The sequence below is a fragment of the Gekko japonicus genome, unplaced genomic scaffold, assembly GCF_001447785.1.
Source record: "Gekko japonicus isolate JY-2015 unplaced genomic scaffold, Gekko_japonicus_V1.1 scaffold76, whole genome shotgun sequence".
Taxonomy (NCBI): Eukaryota; Metazoa; Chordata; class Lepidosauria; order Squamata; family Gekkonidae; genus Gekko; species Gekko japonicus.
The window spans coordinates 1,352,322-1,369,490 of record NW_015166420.1 but is presented as its reverse complement, the minus strand read 5'-3'; the positions used below and the strand labels follow the sequence as shown (position 1 = coordinate 1,369,490).

Genomic DNA, 17,169 nt, shown 5'->3' with positions numbered 1-17,169 from the left:
AAAAGGCACGTGTCTGATAGCTGAATCTCGCCTTTCTGCCACCCGAGAAAGCTAATCTTAAAGCTTGCAGTGCCTAATATCCTTCCAAAATATACACAATTGGATTCCTGAATTAAGGGCATTAATCTTTTTCTTCTTGGGACTGCTAATGTGCAGCCAGGTAAGGAAAACTGAAAAGCGTGGTGCCTTCTCAGAGCCATTTCTATTAAATAATATTGGATACTTGTTTCCCCTTCTCCTTCCATTTTTCAGACTCTCCATCACCCACTGGCTGTTTTGTTTAGCAATATTAACTTTTAATAATGCCAGAAGCCCGTGAGGTTTTATGTTGATACAGAATGTGCCTCACACTTCTAACTGTGTGTGTGTGTATATTTATATATTTATCACTCACTTCCTTCAATGAGCTCAGGACAGTGGGTCTGGTCCCACTACTCTCCCTCTCTACCCACTCTCACTACTTTCTCATCACAACAACCCTGTGAGATAGGTCAGGCTGAAAGAGAATAATTGGCCCAAGGTCACCCAGTGTGTTTCACAGCACAGTAAGGCTTTGACTATGGATCTCCCCAGGCTGAGCCCAACACCCGCAGAACTCCTCCATTTCAAGGTCTCGGGTTCGAATCCTCAACAGACATCCTATCCTCTTGCCTGTAAGTTGTCAGGAGGAAGAGACACTCTCTACCCATGCACAGAGGGACACATCATGTTACAAGGCTGAGTCTGGCTCTGAAGACTCCCAGCCCAGGTGGAACCTACCTCCTTTAAGCCCAACCACAAGCTCTGACTAAGCCCCGCCTCTTCCTCCTCCCTCATTGACACGCCTTCTCTGCTAACCTTAACAGGTTGATAAAGGTTTATTGTATTTAGCCATTGGCCGTTACAAATTTACAAAACCAAATAGTATATTAACAAGATGGCGTGCTGAGTAGATACACCGGCGTGTTGCTCGTGTTTTTAATCTGGTTTTAAGAGAAGTGTTTTATTTTGAGCCCTGAACTTTGATAAGCTATAGCTGGTCTGAGGTTTGTAGCTTTTAAGGAGGTTATTGAGAGCCAGTTTGGTGTAGTGGTTAGGAGTGTGGACTCTAACCTGGGAGAACCAGGTTTGAGTACCCACTCCTCCTCCACATGCAGCTGCTGGTGTGACCTTGGGTGAGTCACAAGTTCTCTCAGAGCTGTTCTCTCAGCCCCACCTACCTCACAGGGTATCTGTTGTGGGGAGGAGAAGGGAAAGGAGATTGTAAACTGCTCTGAGACTCCTTCAGGTAGTGAAGGGCGAGGTATAAATCCAATCTCTTCTTTTTGTCTTCTTATTACAGAGAACTCTGTTTGTACTTTCCCTGGACTGTGTTGTGTTTTTTTTGTTTGTTTCTCTAGCAGTTGGGGTTCCTAGCCTTGAGAGCCCACAGCCGGGAGGCATTTGTTGTATAAACAGGGGAAGATATTGCCGTCGCCTCCTAATTGAAGAATTCATATTGGGCTTGGCTTGGAGTCTCTTGGTGTTTTGGTTTTTTCCCCCTTTTTCCTTTCCCTTTTGCAATTTGGCCTAGTGGGGGCTTGTGTTTTGGCTCCTAGCAATGGGCGTTTGCAAAACAGCTTGTGACGCAGAAGATCTATTTTCTCTGCCGGCATGTAAGCAGACCAAAATTGATGATTTTCTTGCTTACCTTGATATAATTGGCATTGATGTAATCGGAACCGGGAACACTTTCGTCCACATCTCGGAGAGCCACTCGTGTTGTGTCAACTAGGAAGACAGAGAAATGCAATTGCACAGGAGGGCACAGAAAGGCATACGACACCTCTGAATGTTTAGCGGCAGCCCAGCCGGATCAGATCAAGGGTCCGTATAATCCAATATCCTGTTTCCAACAGCCAGCTGCTTCTGGGATGCTGACAAAGATGGCGTGGTGGGGATGGCTGTCCCTAATTATTCACTCCGTAGCAGCTGGTATTTACAGGTATACTACTTCGGCACATGGAAGTTCGCCTTATAAGGGGGCGGCACCATCTAAACGGGTGGGCATCGCATCTTGTGGCAGTGAGTCCCACCAGCTGGTTATGCAGCATGTGGGAATAAATACTTTGCTTTCCTGAATCTGCTACCTAATAACTTTTAGCATTTAGGCAAAAGAGAAAGCGCTCTCTCTTCCTCCACAGCACATCTTTTACTTAAAAGCATGACTTCAGAACATCAGAAGAACCCTGCTGGATCAGATCAGTGGTACATCTAGTCCAGCATCCTGTCCCACACAGTGGCCAATCAGCTCTCCTGGGGTCCAGCAACAGGGTACAGAGGCCAAGGCCTTCCCCTGATATGCAAAGGAGTTCCTGCTACAAAAAGAGCCCAGTAGAAGGCAGCTTCATGTATGTGTTCAAGCCCCACCCGCTGGTTAATTACAACCCTGCCCTCCTCCAGGTGTTGATTTCATCATGCCTTACCAGCCAACTTTAAAGTCTACCTTCACAGTCTTAAGGACTACAGTAACAAAACCCTTCGTTTATTTCATCTTCTTTTACGCAAAGAATTCTGGCAACATTTCCAGTCACTTGGGATCTTAAAAAGGCACGTGTCTGATAGCTGAATCTCGCCTTTCTGCCACCCGAGAAAGCTAATCTTAAAGCTTGCAGTGCCTAATATCCTTCCAAAATATACACAATTGGATTCCTGAATTAAGGGCATTAATCTTTTTCTTCTTGGGACTGCTAATGTGCAGCCAGGTAAGGAAAACTGAAAAGCGTGGTGCCTTCTCAGAGCCATTTCTATTAAATAATATTGGATACTTGTTTCCCCTTCTTCCATTTTTCAGACTCTCCATCACCCACTGGCTGTTTTGTTTAGCAATATTAACTTTTAATAATGCCAGAAGCCCGTGAGGTTTTATGTTGATACAGAATGTGCATCACACTTCTCTGTGTGTGTATATATTTATATATTTATCACTTACTTCCTTCAATGAGCTCAGGGCAGTGGGTCTGGTCCCACTACTCTCTCTCTCTACCCACTCTCTACCCACTCTCACTACTTTCTCATCACAACAACCCTGTAAGATAGGTCAAGCTGAAAGAGAATAATTGGCCCAAGGTCACCCAGTGTGTTTCACAGCACAGTAAGGCTTTGACTATGGATCTCCCCAGGCTGAGCCCAACACCCGCAGAACCCCTCCATTTCAAGGTCTCGGGTTCGAATCCTCAACAGACATCCTATCCTCTTGCCTGTAAGTTGTCAGGAGGAAGAGCCACTCTCTACCCATGCACAGAGGGACACATCATGTTACGAGGCTGAGTCTGGTTCTGAAGACTCCCAGCCCATGTGGAACCTACTTCCTTTAAGCCCAACCAAAAGCTCTGATTAAGCCCCGCCTCTTCCTCCTCCCTCATTGACACACCTTCTCTGCTTACCTTAACAGGTCGATAAAGGTTTACTGTATTTAGCCATTGGCCGTTACAAATTTACAAAACCAAATAGTATATTAACAAGATGGCGTCCTGAGTAGATACACTGGCGTGCTGCTCGTGTTTTTAATCTATGGCAGGCCACCTTTGAATGCCCCTTGCCTTCAAGCCCCACTAGGGGTCACTAGAGGTCGGCTTGACTTGATGGCTGCATTCTATCAGACACTGAATTTGCAGAATACACACTGTCGTATTCATTTTGTATTATAGTAGGACCTCACTCCACATTATAGAAATTGGAACCGGGGGCTGAAAAGAGCTCCAAGCCACTGTTGGCTGCTTCAGCACACACCCCCTCCCCATTTTTAAGGCTTTCTCCTTACAGGGAAGGATATTTTTGTAGCGGTTCTTCCCTTTGTTTTCCAGACGCTGCCCTTCTTTCCGGGGATAGAGGAGTTTACACTCCTGTTGCTGCAACATCTGTGGAGAGAATTTTAAACATATTCTCAGCCTTACCACGACTTAGCGCTCAGAATGGCTCACACGTTCGTAACCTCGACAATCCCCAACAACCCTGCAAGGCAGATCAACAAAGCTGCCATATCGCACCATAGGAACCTGGGACTTCAGGTTTCACAAACTGGAATCCGTTGGCCACAGGAATCAAAGCCAAGAAAGGTGTCATGGAAACAAGCCCCACCCATCAAATAACAAAAACGGGAAATGAGAATAAGCTATGATTCGAGACGTTTACTGTATTAGGAAACAAAAATTTCAATTCTGGCATTTTTCTGATTGGGCGTATCGACATTACAACACCCGAAGAGCCCTGCTGGATCAGACTAGCGGTCCATCTAGGCCAGCATCCTGTCTCAGTGGCTAACCAGTTCCTCTGGACGGCCAACAACAGGGCATAGAGGCCGAGGGCTTCATCAGAACACCAGAAGAGCCCTGCTGGATCAGACCAGTGGTCAATGCTCCCTCTAAGCTGTGGAGCCTTGTGAGCAAAAATTCTACTTTGTGAGCTCCTGGCATTAAAACTGTGAGCGAGCGATTTGGTTACGGCATAAATTAGTTTGCTCTGGAGCCATCCTTCCTGAGCAAACACAAAAATGTGTCAGCAGGAGGCTAAAAATCTGTGTGCTAACTCACACTAACTCAGCTTAGAGGGAACACTGCCAGTGGTCCATCTAGTCCAGCATCCAGTCTCACATGGTGGCCAACCGGTTCCTCTGGATGGCCAACAACAGGAAATAGAGGCCGAGGCCTTCATCAGAACACCAGAAGAGCCCTGCTGGATCAGACCAGTGGTCCATCTCATCCAGCATCCGGTCTCAGTGGCCAAGCAGTTCCTCTGTACAGCCAACAACAGGATATAGAGGCAGAGGGCTTCATCAGAACACCAGAAGAGCCCTGCTGGATCAGACCAGTGGTTCATCTCGTCCAGCATCCTGGCTCACACGGTGGCCAACCGGTTCCTCTGTACAGCCAACAACAGGATATAGAGGCAGAGGGCTTCATCAGAACACCAGAAGAGCCCTGCTGGATCAGACCAGTGGTCCATCTAGTCCCGCATCCTGTCTCACACAGTGGCCAACCAGTTCCTCTGGATGGCCAACAACAGAGCACAGAGGCCGAGGCCTTCCCCTGATGTTGCCTCCTGGCACTGGGATTCAGAGGTTTCCTGCCTCTGAACATGGAGGTTGCCTTTCATCACCATGGCCAGTAGCCACTGACAGACTTATCCTCCAAGAATCTATCTAATCCCCTTTTAAAGCTGTTTATTCCTGTGGCCATCGCTACATCCTCTGGCAGCAAACTCCACACTCTCTGTGAACTGGAATTAGAAGCCGTGATAGGGCAAATGGCTTTAGAATTAATTTACCTGTTATGGCTTTCCTCCCCCAGAGGACCTGTAGTTTTTCTTTTCTACAATGGTGCTTAGGAACATAACAAGCTTCTATAAGCCAAATACAATACAATAAAGAAAAGTTAAGCTGTATTATATTTGGCAAGCATAATGTACCAGTACAGATGAAGAAGGTAATGGCGGAGGAGGAAGAGAAGAGAGTTATCTCTCTACCTCAAACTCCTCCCAGAATCCTTGCTTGGACTTCTCGCTCTGGTCGGCCATTTTGTTCAGCTCCTTCACTCGGTTGTCAATGTTGGCTGCGTTGATCCGTGTGGTGTTGAAAGGCTGAGGGGGAAATGAATGAGGGTGGGATCCGGGTTGCAAGCAAACCTGCAGGTAGTGCCTGGAGATCTCCTGGAGTGATACCTCCATACTACAGAGATCAGTTCCCCTGGAGAAAATGGCTGATTTGGAGGGTAGACTCTATGGCAGTGATGGCGAACCTTTTAGAGACCGCGTGCCCAAACTGCGACCCAAAACCCACTTATTTATCGCAAAGTGCCAACACGGCAATTTAACCTGAATACTGAGGTTTTACTTTAGAAAAAACAACTCATACGTTAACTTAAGATGATCCAAACAAAGTAAGGAAAGCAATCCCAAATGCTTTCATTTACTTAAAAATATTTGGCAGAGAATTCCACACTTTAATGATGGTCAGGGCCTGGCTGGGGCGAAGGCACGCGTGCCGACAGAGAGGGCTCTGAGTGCCACCTCTGGCACCCGTGCTATAGGTTCGCCACCACTGCTCTATGGCATTATACCCTGTTGAGGTCTCTCCCCTCCCCAAACCCCGCCCTCTCCTGGATCCACCCCCAAAATCTCCAGGAATGTCCCAACCCAGAGCTGGCAACCCTAGGTAGAGTACAACCTCATGGAATGAGGAGAAAGGGGAGCAGAAACTGAATCCAGAGCAGTCTCCTGACCCCCCACAAAAACCCCTACATGCGTCCATGTCTCTGGGCCCCATCTGAAGCCCAGGCTGATTTGCCACTGCTCTCACCTGTTTCAGATGCACCACAGCCCCGGACTTTTCCACCATGGGGTTCTTCTTGTAGTGCTCCACCAAGTCTGTGAGTGTGTCAAAGTGCTCGCCACCTCCGACGTCGTACTTCCCATCTGGCTGTGACAGAAAGTCAGAGCCAGTGTGATGCAGTGGTTAAGAGCGGCAGACTCTAATCTGGAGAAATGGGTTCGATTCCCCACTCCTCCCTATAGAGCCAGCTGGGTGACCCTGGGTCAGTCACAGCTCTCTCAGCCTCCAAAATAAGTCTAGCTCGCCACTTAGTGGTGCATAACACTAAAAAGAGCTAGTACTTCAGGCAGCCAGACTATTTTAGGATCTCCTGGCTGTACCGCAGACAATGCCGTACAATAATTATTACTTCTTATTAGGAAGTCAGAGTTATATCCCCATAGAACAGCTGCGGGGGGAGTCTAGAATTTGCAAGATTTTGGGGGTACTGGCTTTCAAGAGTCAACGCTCCCTTCGTCAGATACAAGAAGGAATGGAAGAGGACACATGGATCTTCATTCCTACTTGTATCTGATGAAGAGAACCTCTGACTCTTGAAAGCTGATAGCCCCAAAACCTTGTTGGTCTCTAAAGTGCTACTGGATTCAAATCCAGCTCTTCCACTGCTGACCAACATGGCTACCCTCCCGAAACTCTCTTCTTCTTCTTCTTTTTAACATTTTATTTTCAGTTTCCACAAACAATAGATTAATCCAAACAACTCCATTTAAAATTCCTACATTTCCAAATCAAAGTTCGTCTTTCTAAATTAACAAGTATTATTTTTAACTAGCATTTCCGTTCCTAACATTTCTTCTTCATTTTTAGCCAGTCGTATATTATTTCCCATCTCATCCAAAAGTTTTCCTCTGGCTTATTCTGTAGCATTATAGACAATTTATCCATTTCAGCTATCTCTAATATCTCATTTTGGAGTTCTCTTATCGTAGGTATATTTTTTTTATTTCCAATGCCTTGCTATCAATATTCTGGTTGTGGTTAGGAAGTATGTAATTATTTGTGTATGCTTTTTTAATTTGTCCGGAATCATGTTCAGCAACCATATTTCTGGTATTAACGGAATATTAATTTTTAAGACTTCTAGAAATACTTTCGCAATTTCCCCCCAGAATTTCTGAATTCTGTCACATCTCCACCAAATGTGTAGATATGTTCCTACATTTTTTCCACATCTCCAACATAAGTTGGACGCCTTTGGAAAGCATTTTGCTACTTTAGCGGGAGTCCAATGCCACCTATAGAACATTTTATATATGTTCTCCTTATATGAGGTAGCTCTCATAAATGTTAATGAATTCCAGTCCCGAAACTCTCTTCTAAGGGGGGAAACTGTACCTTTTTAGGAACCCATGTTGGGAAGGGGGCACCAGACCTGGGACTGGGGCGCCCCAGATTCAAATTCCTTGAAGCTCACTGTGAGTCTGCTTAACCTACCTCACGGAGTAGCGGAACACAATAAAAAAAGTAGGATAAACTTATCCTGAGTTCCTCCACTGTAACTTTCTCAAGATGTCACATTTTGTTCAACTCTCTGGCCATAATTGGCTGAGTTGCTGTGATGTCAGAGAGGAGGGTAGAAGGAAAGGGTTATCAAGGGCAGAGCTACCGTGATCCCAGACAGTCTGACAGAAACATCCGGGGGTGGGGAAATAATGGGACTACGGAGGCGGCAAAACAAAGGGAAGCAGCAGAGATTAGGAAATAAAGCAGGAGATTCGGGAGATGGCTTTATGCAGTAAAATGAGAGGGTAGAAGAGTCAAACTATCTGGGCAGAGGGAAGAGCTGCCCATAACTCAGATGTTAGGAATTGCGCATCCTTAGTCCCATTTATCTCAAGCCCTTTCTGCCTCTGGGCACACTACCCTAAGGCATCTCAGCAACCCTATGAGGTTCCAAGGCCACCCAAGCAAGCTTCATGACCCCAAGCTGCAAGATAACAATGGCTCCAACTTTTTGAGGAAATAAATTCCAGAGAGGGGGAGCCACCACAGAGAAGGCCCTGCTGCTGGCAGATGATGGCCTTGATTTTGCACCCGGAAGGTTCCTGTTCTGGTGACTTCTTACCTGATACCGGATCATTATGTGGGTCACACGGGGCTTCCGGTCCCCCGTGTCAGCCTTGTCCTCGTTCGTCAGCACCGACAAGACAAAGTCTCCCGGTTTGCTTTGGCTCTCCCGGACCAGGAAACTCCCCGGTTTGCCTTTGTCCGTCAGGAGCTTCTCGGCTTCTTTGCCCGTCAAGTGGCCGTGGTACCATCTAGGGAACGAAAAAGCCACAGAGAAGGACAGATGAAGCAAAGCAGACAAAGGGCCGAATGGCGAAGTCCCCAGTTCAAATCTCGCCTCAGCCACTAGGTGGTCTTAGGGAAGCTACTCTCTTCTCCGCATCTGCTCCCTCGTCTGTATTATAGCGTGCTACTACTGGACTACCTTACAGGGCTGTTGTGAAGATTACCAAAGGATAATGGATATGGAGTGCTTTATGTGCTCAGAAAAACCACATAAAAGCCAGTTTGGTGCAGTGGTTAAGTGTACGGACTCTAATCTGGGAGAACCGGGTTTGATTCCCCACTCCTCCACTTGCACCTGCTGATGTGACCTTGGGTCAGCCACAAGCTCTGGCACAGCTGTCCTTGAAAAAGAGCAGTTTCTGTCAGAGCTCTCTCAGCCCCACCCACCTCACAGGGTGTCTGTTGTGGGGAGGGGAAGGGAAAGGAGTTTGTAAGCCGCTCTGAGACTCCAAGTGAAGGGTGGGGTATAAATCCAATCTCTTCTCTTCTTCTTCTTCTATACCTAGCGTGTTTGCTGAATATGATAAACTATACTGCATAAGAATGTAAGAAGAGCCCTGCTGGATCAGACCAATGGTCCATCTCGTCCAGCATCGTGTCTCACACAGCCAGTTCCCAGCCAAAGGGAGTAAGTGTTAAACCGGGTTTAAGTCAACAGCTTAGGTATGCTTCATTCTCAATGTGGTGAAGTACCTGTATTTGGGCTGTACCACTTCAGATTGCATTTCCATAACCACCCCTTGCATAAAGAAAGCTAGCAACAACAAGTCTAGCTTGACCTCCTTGACCTGCTAGCTCTTGAAGTGCATGAATATTTCTAACGGAATGAAGGCCAAATAAGATGCAAGTGGGCAGCCGTGCTTATATGCTGACTCTAGCCCTCCATGAATTTCCCTTTGGATGGTGCCTCTCACTTTTCTTTCTATTGAACACGGTAACGGTAAAGGTTTCCCTTGCTCAAAAGCTAGTCAAATCCGACTCTAGGGGGCGGTGTTCATCTCCATTTCCAAGCAGAAGAGCCAGCACTGTCCGAAGACTTTTTCCATGGTCATGTGGCCAGGTATGACTAGACGCCAAGGCACACGGAACGCTGTCACCTTCCCACCGAAGCGGTACCTATTTATCTACTTGCAATTTCTGGCTTTTGAACGGCTAGGTTGGCAGGAGCTGGGGCCAGAGACGGGAGCTCACTCCGTCACACGGCACTTGGGTCTCGAACTGCCGAACGACCGGCCATCTGGTCTGCAGCTCAGTATCTTTACCTCTGAGCCACTGCGGCCCCTTTCTATTGAATGGTGGAGGGCAAAGTTGGTTTGGCCAGGGCACCTAAAACCTTGGGCCAGCCTTGTCAAAAGGGAAGCCCAGCGGGCTAGATGGGACCTCCACTCTCTTTACCTCCATGCATCCCTGACACTGTGCACACTTGTGTCCCCTACCAAAAGCGAAAGAGTGCAAGGATAGTTCTGTTCCCTTCCTGATGTAAAAGCCAGATCTCTCCCCAACCCGACTGCATGAATCCAGATCAGGTTCGCTCTTTTACCGACCTTCAGCAAATTAACATGTAACATGATTAACATGTAACACAATGAGTTAGCATTGTGTCCACATCACGGGTGGTGGTCGTTCCGCTCTGTTCTGCTATGGTCAGGCCTCACCTGGAGTCCTGTGTCCAGTTTTGGGCACCACATTTTAGGAAGGGTGTTGACAAGCTTGAGCATGTCCAGAAGAGGGCAACCAGGATGGCGAGAGGGTTGGAATCCAAGTCTTACAAGGAAAGGCTGAAAGAGTCGGGTATGTTTAGCCTGGGAAAGAGAAGGCTTAAGAGGGGACATGATTGCAGTCTTCAAGTATTTGAAGGGCTCTCATGTAGAAGATGGAGCAGATCTATTCTCTCTTGCTCTGGATTGCAAGAGTAGATCTATTGGGTGGAAATTACAAGGGAGTCGTTACTGGCTAAATATCAGGAGAAACTTCCTAACTGTAAGAGTGGTTGAGCAGTGGAACAGACTGCCTCTGGAGGTGGCGGATGCTCCTTCGCTGGACGTTTTCAAGCGGAGGCTGGACGACCATCTTTCCGGTATGTTGTACGGCTATCTTTTGGCTATGCTCCTGCAGAGTGCAGGGGGTTGAACTAGATGACCTGCAAGGTCCCTTCCAACTCTAACATTCTATTATTCTGTTTCTATGATGAAGATGTTTTAAGATATGAAAAAGACCAAACTAAATAACAAGCTAAGGTTATAAGGTCAACAGTTGTTTTGATTTAATAAAGGGGGGAAAGGACAGCAAAGTAATAAATATGTCAAAAGTAATAAATATGTCAAAATAGGGGATAAATGTGTAAAGGTATCTTTTCTAATTGTGGGAAGTAAACTGAGACACTCCATTCAACTCCCCTCAGACGTGGAGGTCACGTAACAGCACCTCTTTCTTTCTTTTTTTGCGGTGGGTGAGGTTATGTCAGCCAAACATTCCAACATTCCTTGCATTACATTCAGTATTCTGATATACTATTCTGACAAAGAAATACACTAAAATACAAAGGATGTATAGTCCTTCTTGTTGAGAATACATATGTGAGGACTGAATGAGTCAGCATATGTACTGAGATAAGTCTGCTCCTTGGGAGGAAAGCGATGGCGAACCTAAACAGCATGATAAAAAATAGAGACATCACCCTGCCAACAAAAGTCCGCTTGGTCAAAGCAATGGTATTCCCAGTAGCCATGTATGGCTGCGAGAGTTGGACTATAAGGAAGGCCGAGCGCCGAAGAACAGATTCTTTTGAACTATGGTGCTGGAGAAGACTCTTGAGAGTCCCTTGGGCTGCAAGGAGATCAAATCAGTCAATCCTAAAAGAAATCAACCCTGACTGTTCCCTGGAAGGCCAGATAATGAAACTGAAGCTCAAATACTGTGGCCACCCAATGAGAAGGGAGCACTCACTGGAGAAGAAGGCCCTGATGCTGGGAAAGATTGAAGGTCAAAGAAGACGGGGACGGCAAAGGATGAGATGGTTAGACAGTGTCATAGATGCAACAAACATGAAGTTGAGCAAACGTCAGAGGACAGCGGAAGACCGGAAGGCCTGGCGTGATCTGGTCCATGGGGTTGCGAAGAGTCGGACTCGACTGTGCGACTGAACAACAACAAAAAGTCTATAAGTCTGAACTCTACCTTCCATTCCAATGTATTTGGGAAAAGTGTGCATGCACACGAAAGCTCATACCTTGAATAGACCTTCGCTGGTCTTAAAGGTGCCGCTGGACTCTAAATCCAGCAATTCATTCTTTAAAAAACAAACCGGTCTTTCCACCCCTTTCCCTCTAGATGGCGCCTCCGGCCCATTCCAGGAAGCCACTCCACCATGTCACCTTTGATGGTATTTTCCACCCAAGGAGGACGAGCGGTTCCCACATTACGTCACCAGCCCCGTCTCTGTCATAATCCAGGAAACAGGACTGGGGAACATGAGACGGCAAAAGCTGCAGCCATTTCCTCAAAACTGTTTCCAAATGCAAAAGAAACAGATGCTTATTCATCCCGGTTTCTTGGTTCGGCCAGTTTCTCTGCAATAGGGGGCAGCAAGAACATTTTCAAAATAAATCCTATCTCTTCTTCCCAAATTGATTGCAAATCACCCCTTTATTCTCTTTTGAAGCGACAACTGTGTTTCTGCCAGGATGCTGGTGGGCTTTTATGTACGGATGCTTCTCTTTCTGGTTTTACTTCCTGTTTCCTTGGGGGCTGCTATGGTCTGGCTTCCCCCCCCCCAAAAAAAAGGCTTTATTTGAGTGGTCGTTTCATGTTTGTACTCCTTAAAACACTAGTCCATAAGCTGCCCTGAAGGCCAACGGGGAGAACTTGTATAGTGCTTTACTATATGTCCTTAGTCATTCAAGGGGCCATGGCTTAGTGAAAAAGCCTCTGATTTGCACGCAGAAGGTCTCCGGTTCAATCCCTGATATCTCTAGTTAAAAGGATCGGGTAAGAGGTGATGTGAAAGACCTCTAGCCTGCGATCCTAGAGAGCGGCTGCCAGTCTGAGCAGACAATACCGACCTTGATGGACCAAGGGTCAGATTCAGTATAAGGCATTTGGGGAGGGGCACAATTCAGTGGTAGAGCATCTACTAGGAATGTAGAAGTTCCCAGGTTCAATCCCTGGCAACTCCAATTAAAGGATCTGGCAGCTGGTGATGGGAAAGACCTCTGCCTGGGACCCTGGAGAGCGGCTGCCAGTCTGAGTAGACAATACTGACCTTGACGGACCACGAGTCTGATTCAGTACAATGCAGCTTCAGTATAAACTGGGGCAGAGGCCGTGGCTCAGTGGCAGAGCATGTGTTTAGCATGCAGAAGGTCCCAGGTTCAACCAGCTAAAAATGCCAGGCAGCTGGTGACGGGAAAGACCTCTGCCTGAGACCCTGGAGAGCCCCTGCCAGTCCGAGTATACAATAGTGACTCTGATGGACCAGGTATCAGGGAATTGGTGTGTTCATTTCTCACAACAACCTGGTAAAGCAAGCTTGTGTTGTCCTCATAGAAGTTCGCAATACTGAACTACATAGAGAGTACACAAAACAACACCGAGGGTTTGATTCGGGATCGATTCTCCCCGCTCACCTCTCCGAGGTAGGATCCTGGCAATTGAGAGGGTATTTCAGCTCTATGACGTTGCTGTTCTTCTCTCGCAGGAGACCCTGCTGTTCGGTGTAATACTGGACCAGCTCAGCCAAAGTGGCAAACTTCTCCCCGCCGTAGAGGTCATAGTAGTCACCGGTGTTCTGGATCTTGATGTGGGTCACCTCATCGTTCCTCCTAGTGCCAGGCAGGGGAAGGGAGAGAAAGAAATTTGTAATACTGGGCAAAGGTCGAGAGTCTATGTCATTCACCATTCTGCCGTGGGTCCCAGTCCAAATGTAGCCCTCAATGCAGGGGTCCCCAATAAGGCGCCCGTGGGCCACTGACACCTTTCCTGGTGGTTGCTAAGTGTTTTTAGAAAGTGGGCAGGGCCAGATGAGTCTTTTGCCCACCAAGGTTTCTGATTGGTCACTAGGAGGAGGAGGAGGAGATTGGATTTATGCCCCGCCCTTCACTCGGAGTCTCAGAGCGGCTTACAATCTCCTTCCCTTCCTCTCCCCTCAACAGACACCCTGTGAGGCAGGTGGGACTGAGAGAGCTCTGAAAGAAGTGCTCTTGAGAGAACTTGTAACTGACCCAAGGTCACCCAGCTGGCTGCATGTGGAAGAGTGGGGGATCAAACCTGGTTCTCCAGATTAGAGTCTGCTGCTTTTAATCACTACACCAAACTGGAAGCTGAATTGGCTATGCAGATTTTTTTAAAAAAAATGGTTTGGCAGCAGCTGCCACCACTTCATAAGGATCTTCACTAGGGGTGTGCAAAAAAAAAAAAAAAAAAAAAAAATTCGCCCTCCGGAGTCGGTGAGGTCATCCCACACAGATCTCTGAGAGATCGTTCTCCATCTGCATCATCCTGGGCTAGTGATCGATCTAGACCAGACTCTTGTTACCATCGTCCTTGATCTACCTCCCTTCGGCATGCGGAGCATCAATATCGATCGGAATTGAAGTCAATGGCAAAAACATAGGGTATATTCTGGGGGCTGGAGGAGAGGGGGTTTGAGGGAGAGGCTCCAAACTCGCAGGGTAGCTGCTGGAGCCTCTCCCCAAGATACCCACCATGTTTCAAGAACATTGGACCAGGGGGCCCAATTCTACGGGGCCCCAAACAGGTTGCCCCCATCCCCTCCATAGTTCTCCATGGTGGGAAAAAAGTAACTGTAGAAGCATCAGATCTTTCTGGCAAGACACTCTAAACCAAATAAAACTAATCACAGGTTACAAAGTACCATTTGACCCAACTCTAATTTTGGGGGGCATCTGGAAATCAAAAAAACATACCAACGTTCAGTCGTGATTTGATCACTAGCCTCATAATGGCTGCTAAAACATCGATACCCTCTAAATGGAAATCAGACAAGGCTCCACCACGTACCAACTGGCTGAACAAAGTTTGGGATCACCTTATTTTAGAAAAAAATCACTGACTGTTTACTTCAATCAGACATCTGTGACCTATCATCCAATTTTACGGAGAAATGGACTCCATTTATGGAATATATCTCCGCTTCGGACTCTCAACCCCAAAACGCTCTATACTTCAAATTACTAGACTACTAAACTTTACCTCTTTGACCATACTGCAATGCCTAGTTGGGACATTGTTATGATATAATTAAATGGGACACACACTATTACTTCTTTGCATTAGCTCATTTTTATATCTACCTAAACGCAAGGGTTATAGGTACTAAATTGAGCTTGTTGACAACAAAGTAAGACCATTAGTACTATAATGATTTGCAAACTATTTATGCTGTTCTGTAAGTTTAATACTACTGAGTATTACTTACTTTTGAGAAAAACTTAGTAAAAATAAATTTAAAAAGAAAGCAAGCCCAAAGGTGCACTGCCTTAAGGACGTTCCTACTACAACTAGAACTCCACTGACAGAGCTAAACAAGAAGCCTTTCACATTTGTGGATTTGGTTGCCTTCGGAAGCATGCTGTGTTTTCAAAACTGCCTCCTCTCCCATAAGCACAACTTCTCTCATGAACTGAATCTTCACAACACAACTTATGTACTCTCTCTTTCAGTCCCACACAGATGTCCACACCTTTGGAGTCTGCTGTACATGCACAGAAAGGAAGAGAGACATAGTTTTCAGCCACCCGACCCTGCAATGGCACCATGTCCTGGGAGCAAACCTGCACAATGTACAACCCTTTGCACTCACAAGACGTTCTTTGCCCTTGTCAAGGGCAGGGTGTACTCTGTAAGTAAGAAAATAGGAATGCTGAGCCTAAAGGAATCCACATTCACTAAATTTGAATTTTGCACGAATTCGCTTCATTTGGCTTCCCTGGAGTATCAATGGCTACTAACCATAGTGACTGAGGGGAACCTCCACATTCAGAGGCACTAATCCTCTGAATCCCTGAGCCAGGAGGCAACATCAGGGGAAGGCCTCGACCTCTTTGCTCTGTTATTGGCCCTCCAGAGGAATTAGTTGGCCACTGTGTGAGACAGGATGCTGGACTAGATGGACCACTGATCTGACACAGAAAGGCTCTTCTTAGGTTCTTTTCAGGGAAAGGCCTTGGCCTCTATGCCTTGCTGTTGGCCCTCCAGAGGAACTGGTTGGGCATTGTGTGAGACGGGATGCTGGACTAGATAGACCACTAATCTGATCCAGCAGGGCTCTTCTGATGCTCTTATGAAGGCCTCGGCCTCTCTGCCCTGTCATTGGCCCTCCAGAGGAACTGGTTGGCCACTGTGTGAGACAGGATGCTGGACTAGATGGACCCTCACTGGTCTGATCCAGCAGGGCTCTTCTGGTGTTCTTATGGTATAAGTTACCTTGCTTTTGAACGGTCATTATAAGAAAGTGCTCTATTGAGAGAGGATATGCTTATGTGCTACTGGGGAAACTGATACACTGGAACATCGTTGTCTCTTTGTCTCAAATGTGTAAGATTTGTGGGTTAGGCAGGGGGATGGTACGGAGCCTACGGGGAGGGCGGGATAAAAATGTAAATAATAAATAAATAAATAAATAAATAAATGGTCGGCGCATCGTCCCTAGTGGGATGGTAGGTGCACCAGTGGGAGAAAAAATGGGGAGACTTTTAGCTGGGGTGGATTGGGAGGGTTACTTTGGCTGTTGTGGATCCCCCCCCAATACGTTATAGCAAGTAGAAATAGATTTTCATGTGTTAGCCTGGTTCATGTGGATTCTAATGTGGCACTACTCAAAACCTCAAGGTTAAATGACTCGTATCATTTAAGTAAGTTTAATTATGGTGCTCTGTATTCTTGGTGCTTGGGGGGCAACAGTGGGAGGGTTTCTGGAGTTCTGGCCCCACTGCTGGACCTCCTGATGGCACCTGGTCTTTTGGCCACTGTGTGACACAGAGTGCTGGACTGGATGGGCTTTTGGTCTGATCCAACATGGCTTCTCTAATGTTCTTATGTCTGGGGCAGTGATGCTCTGTGTTCTTGGGGCTTGGGGGGGGCAAGAGTGGGAGGGCTTCTGAAGTTATGGCCCTGCTGGTAGACCTCCTGATGGCCCCTGGGTTTTGGCCACTATGGGACACAGTGTTGGACTGGATAGGCCACTGCCCTGATCCAACATGGCTTCTCTTATGTTCTCATGTCTGGGGCAGTGATGCTCTGTGTTCTTGGGGCTTGGGGGGGGCAAGAGTGGGAGGGCTTCTAAAGTTATGGCCCTGCTGGTAGACCTCCTGATGGCCCCTGGGTTTTGGCCACTATGGGACACAGTGTTGGACTGGATAGGCCACTGCCCTGATCCAACATGGCTTCTCTTATGTTCTCATGTCTGGGGCAGTGATGCTCTGTGTTCTTGGGGCTTGGGGGGGGGGCAAGAGTGGGAGGGCTTCTAAAGTTATGGCCCTGCTGGTAGACCTCCTGATGGCCCCTGGGTTTTG

The 17,169-nt window shown here is 47.0% G+C and overlaps 1 protein-coding gene across 2 annotated transcripts in view; it reads right to left on the bottom strand.

The window, feature by feature from the left end:
• Positions 1-17,169, bottom strand: part of LOC107110836 (tyrosine-protein phosphatase non-receptor type 11-like) — a 93,026-nt gene that overhangs the window by 16,850 nt on the left and 59,007 nt on the right. For both annotated transcript variants that reach the window (XM_015411664.1, XM_015411665.1), the window contains exons 3-8: positions 13,264-13,458; positions 8,412-8,604; positions 6,314-6,433; positions 5,482-5,595; positions 3,782-3,878; positions 1,670-1,749 (exon numbers count right to left, since the gene is read on the bottom strand). In XM_015411664.1, coding sequence (XP_015267150.1) covers positions 1,670-1,749; positions 3,782-3,878; positions 5,482-5,595; positions 6,314-6,433; positions 8,412-8,604; positions 13,264-13,458 — 799 coding nt within the window. The remainder of the gene's footprint in view (positions 1-1,669; positions 1,750-3,781; positions 3,879-5,481; positions 5,596-6,313; positions 6,434-8,411; positions 8,605-13,263; positions 13,459-17,169) is intronic.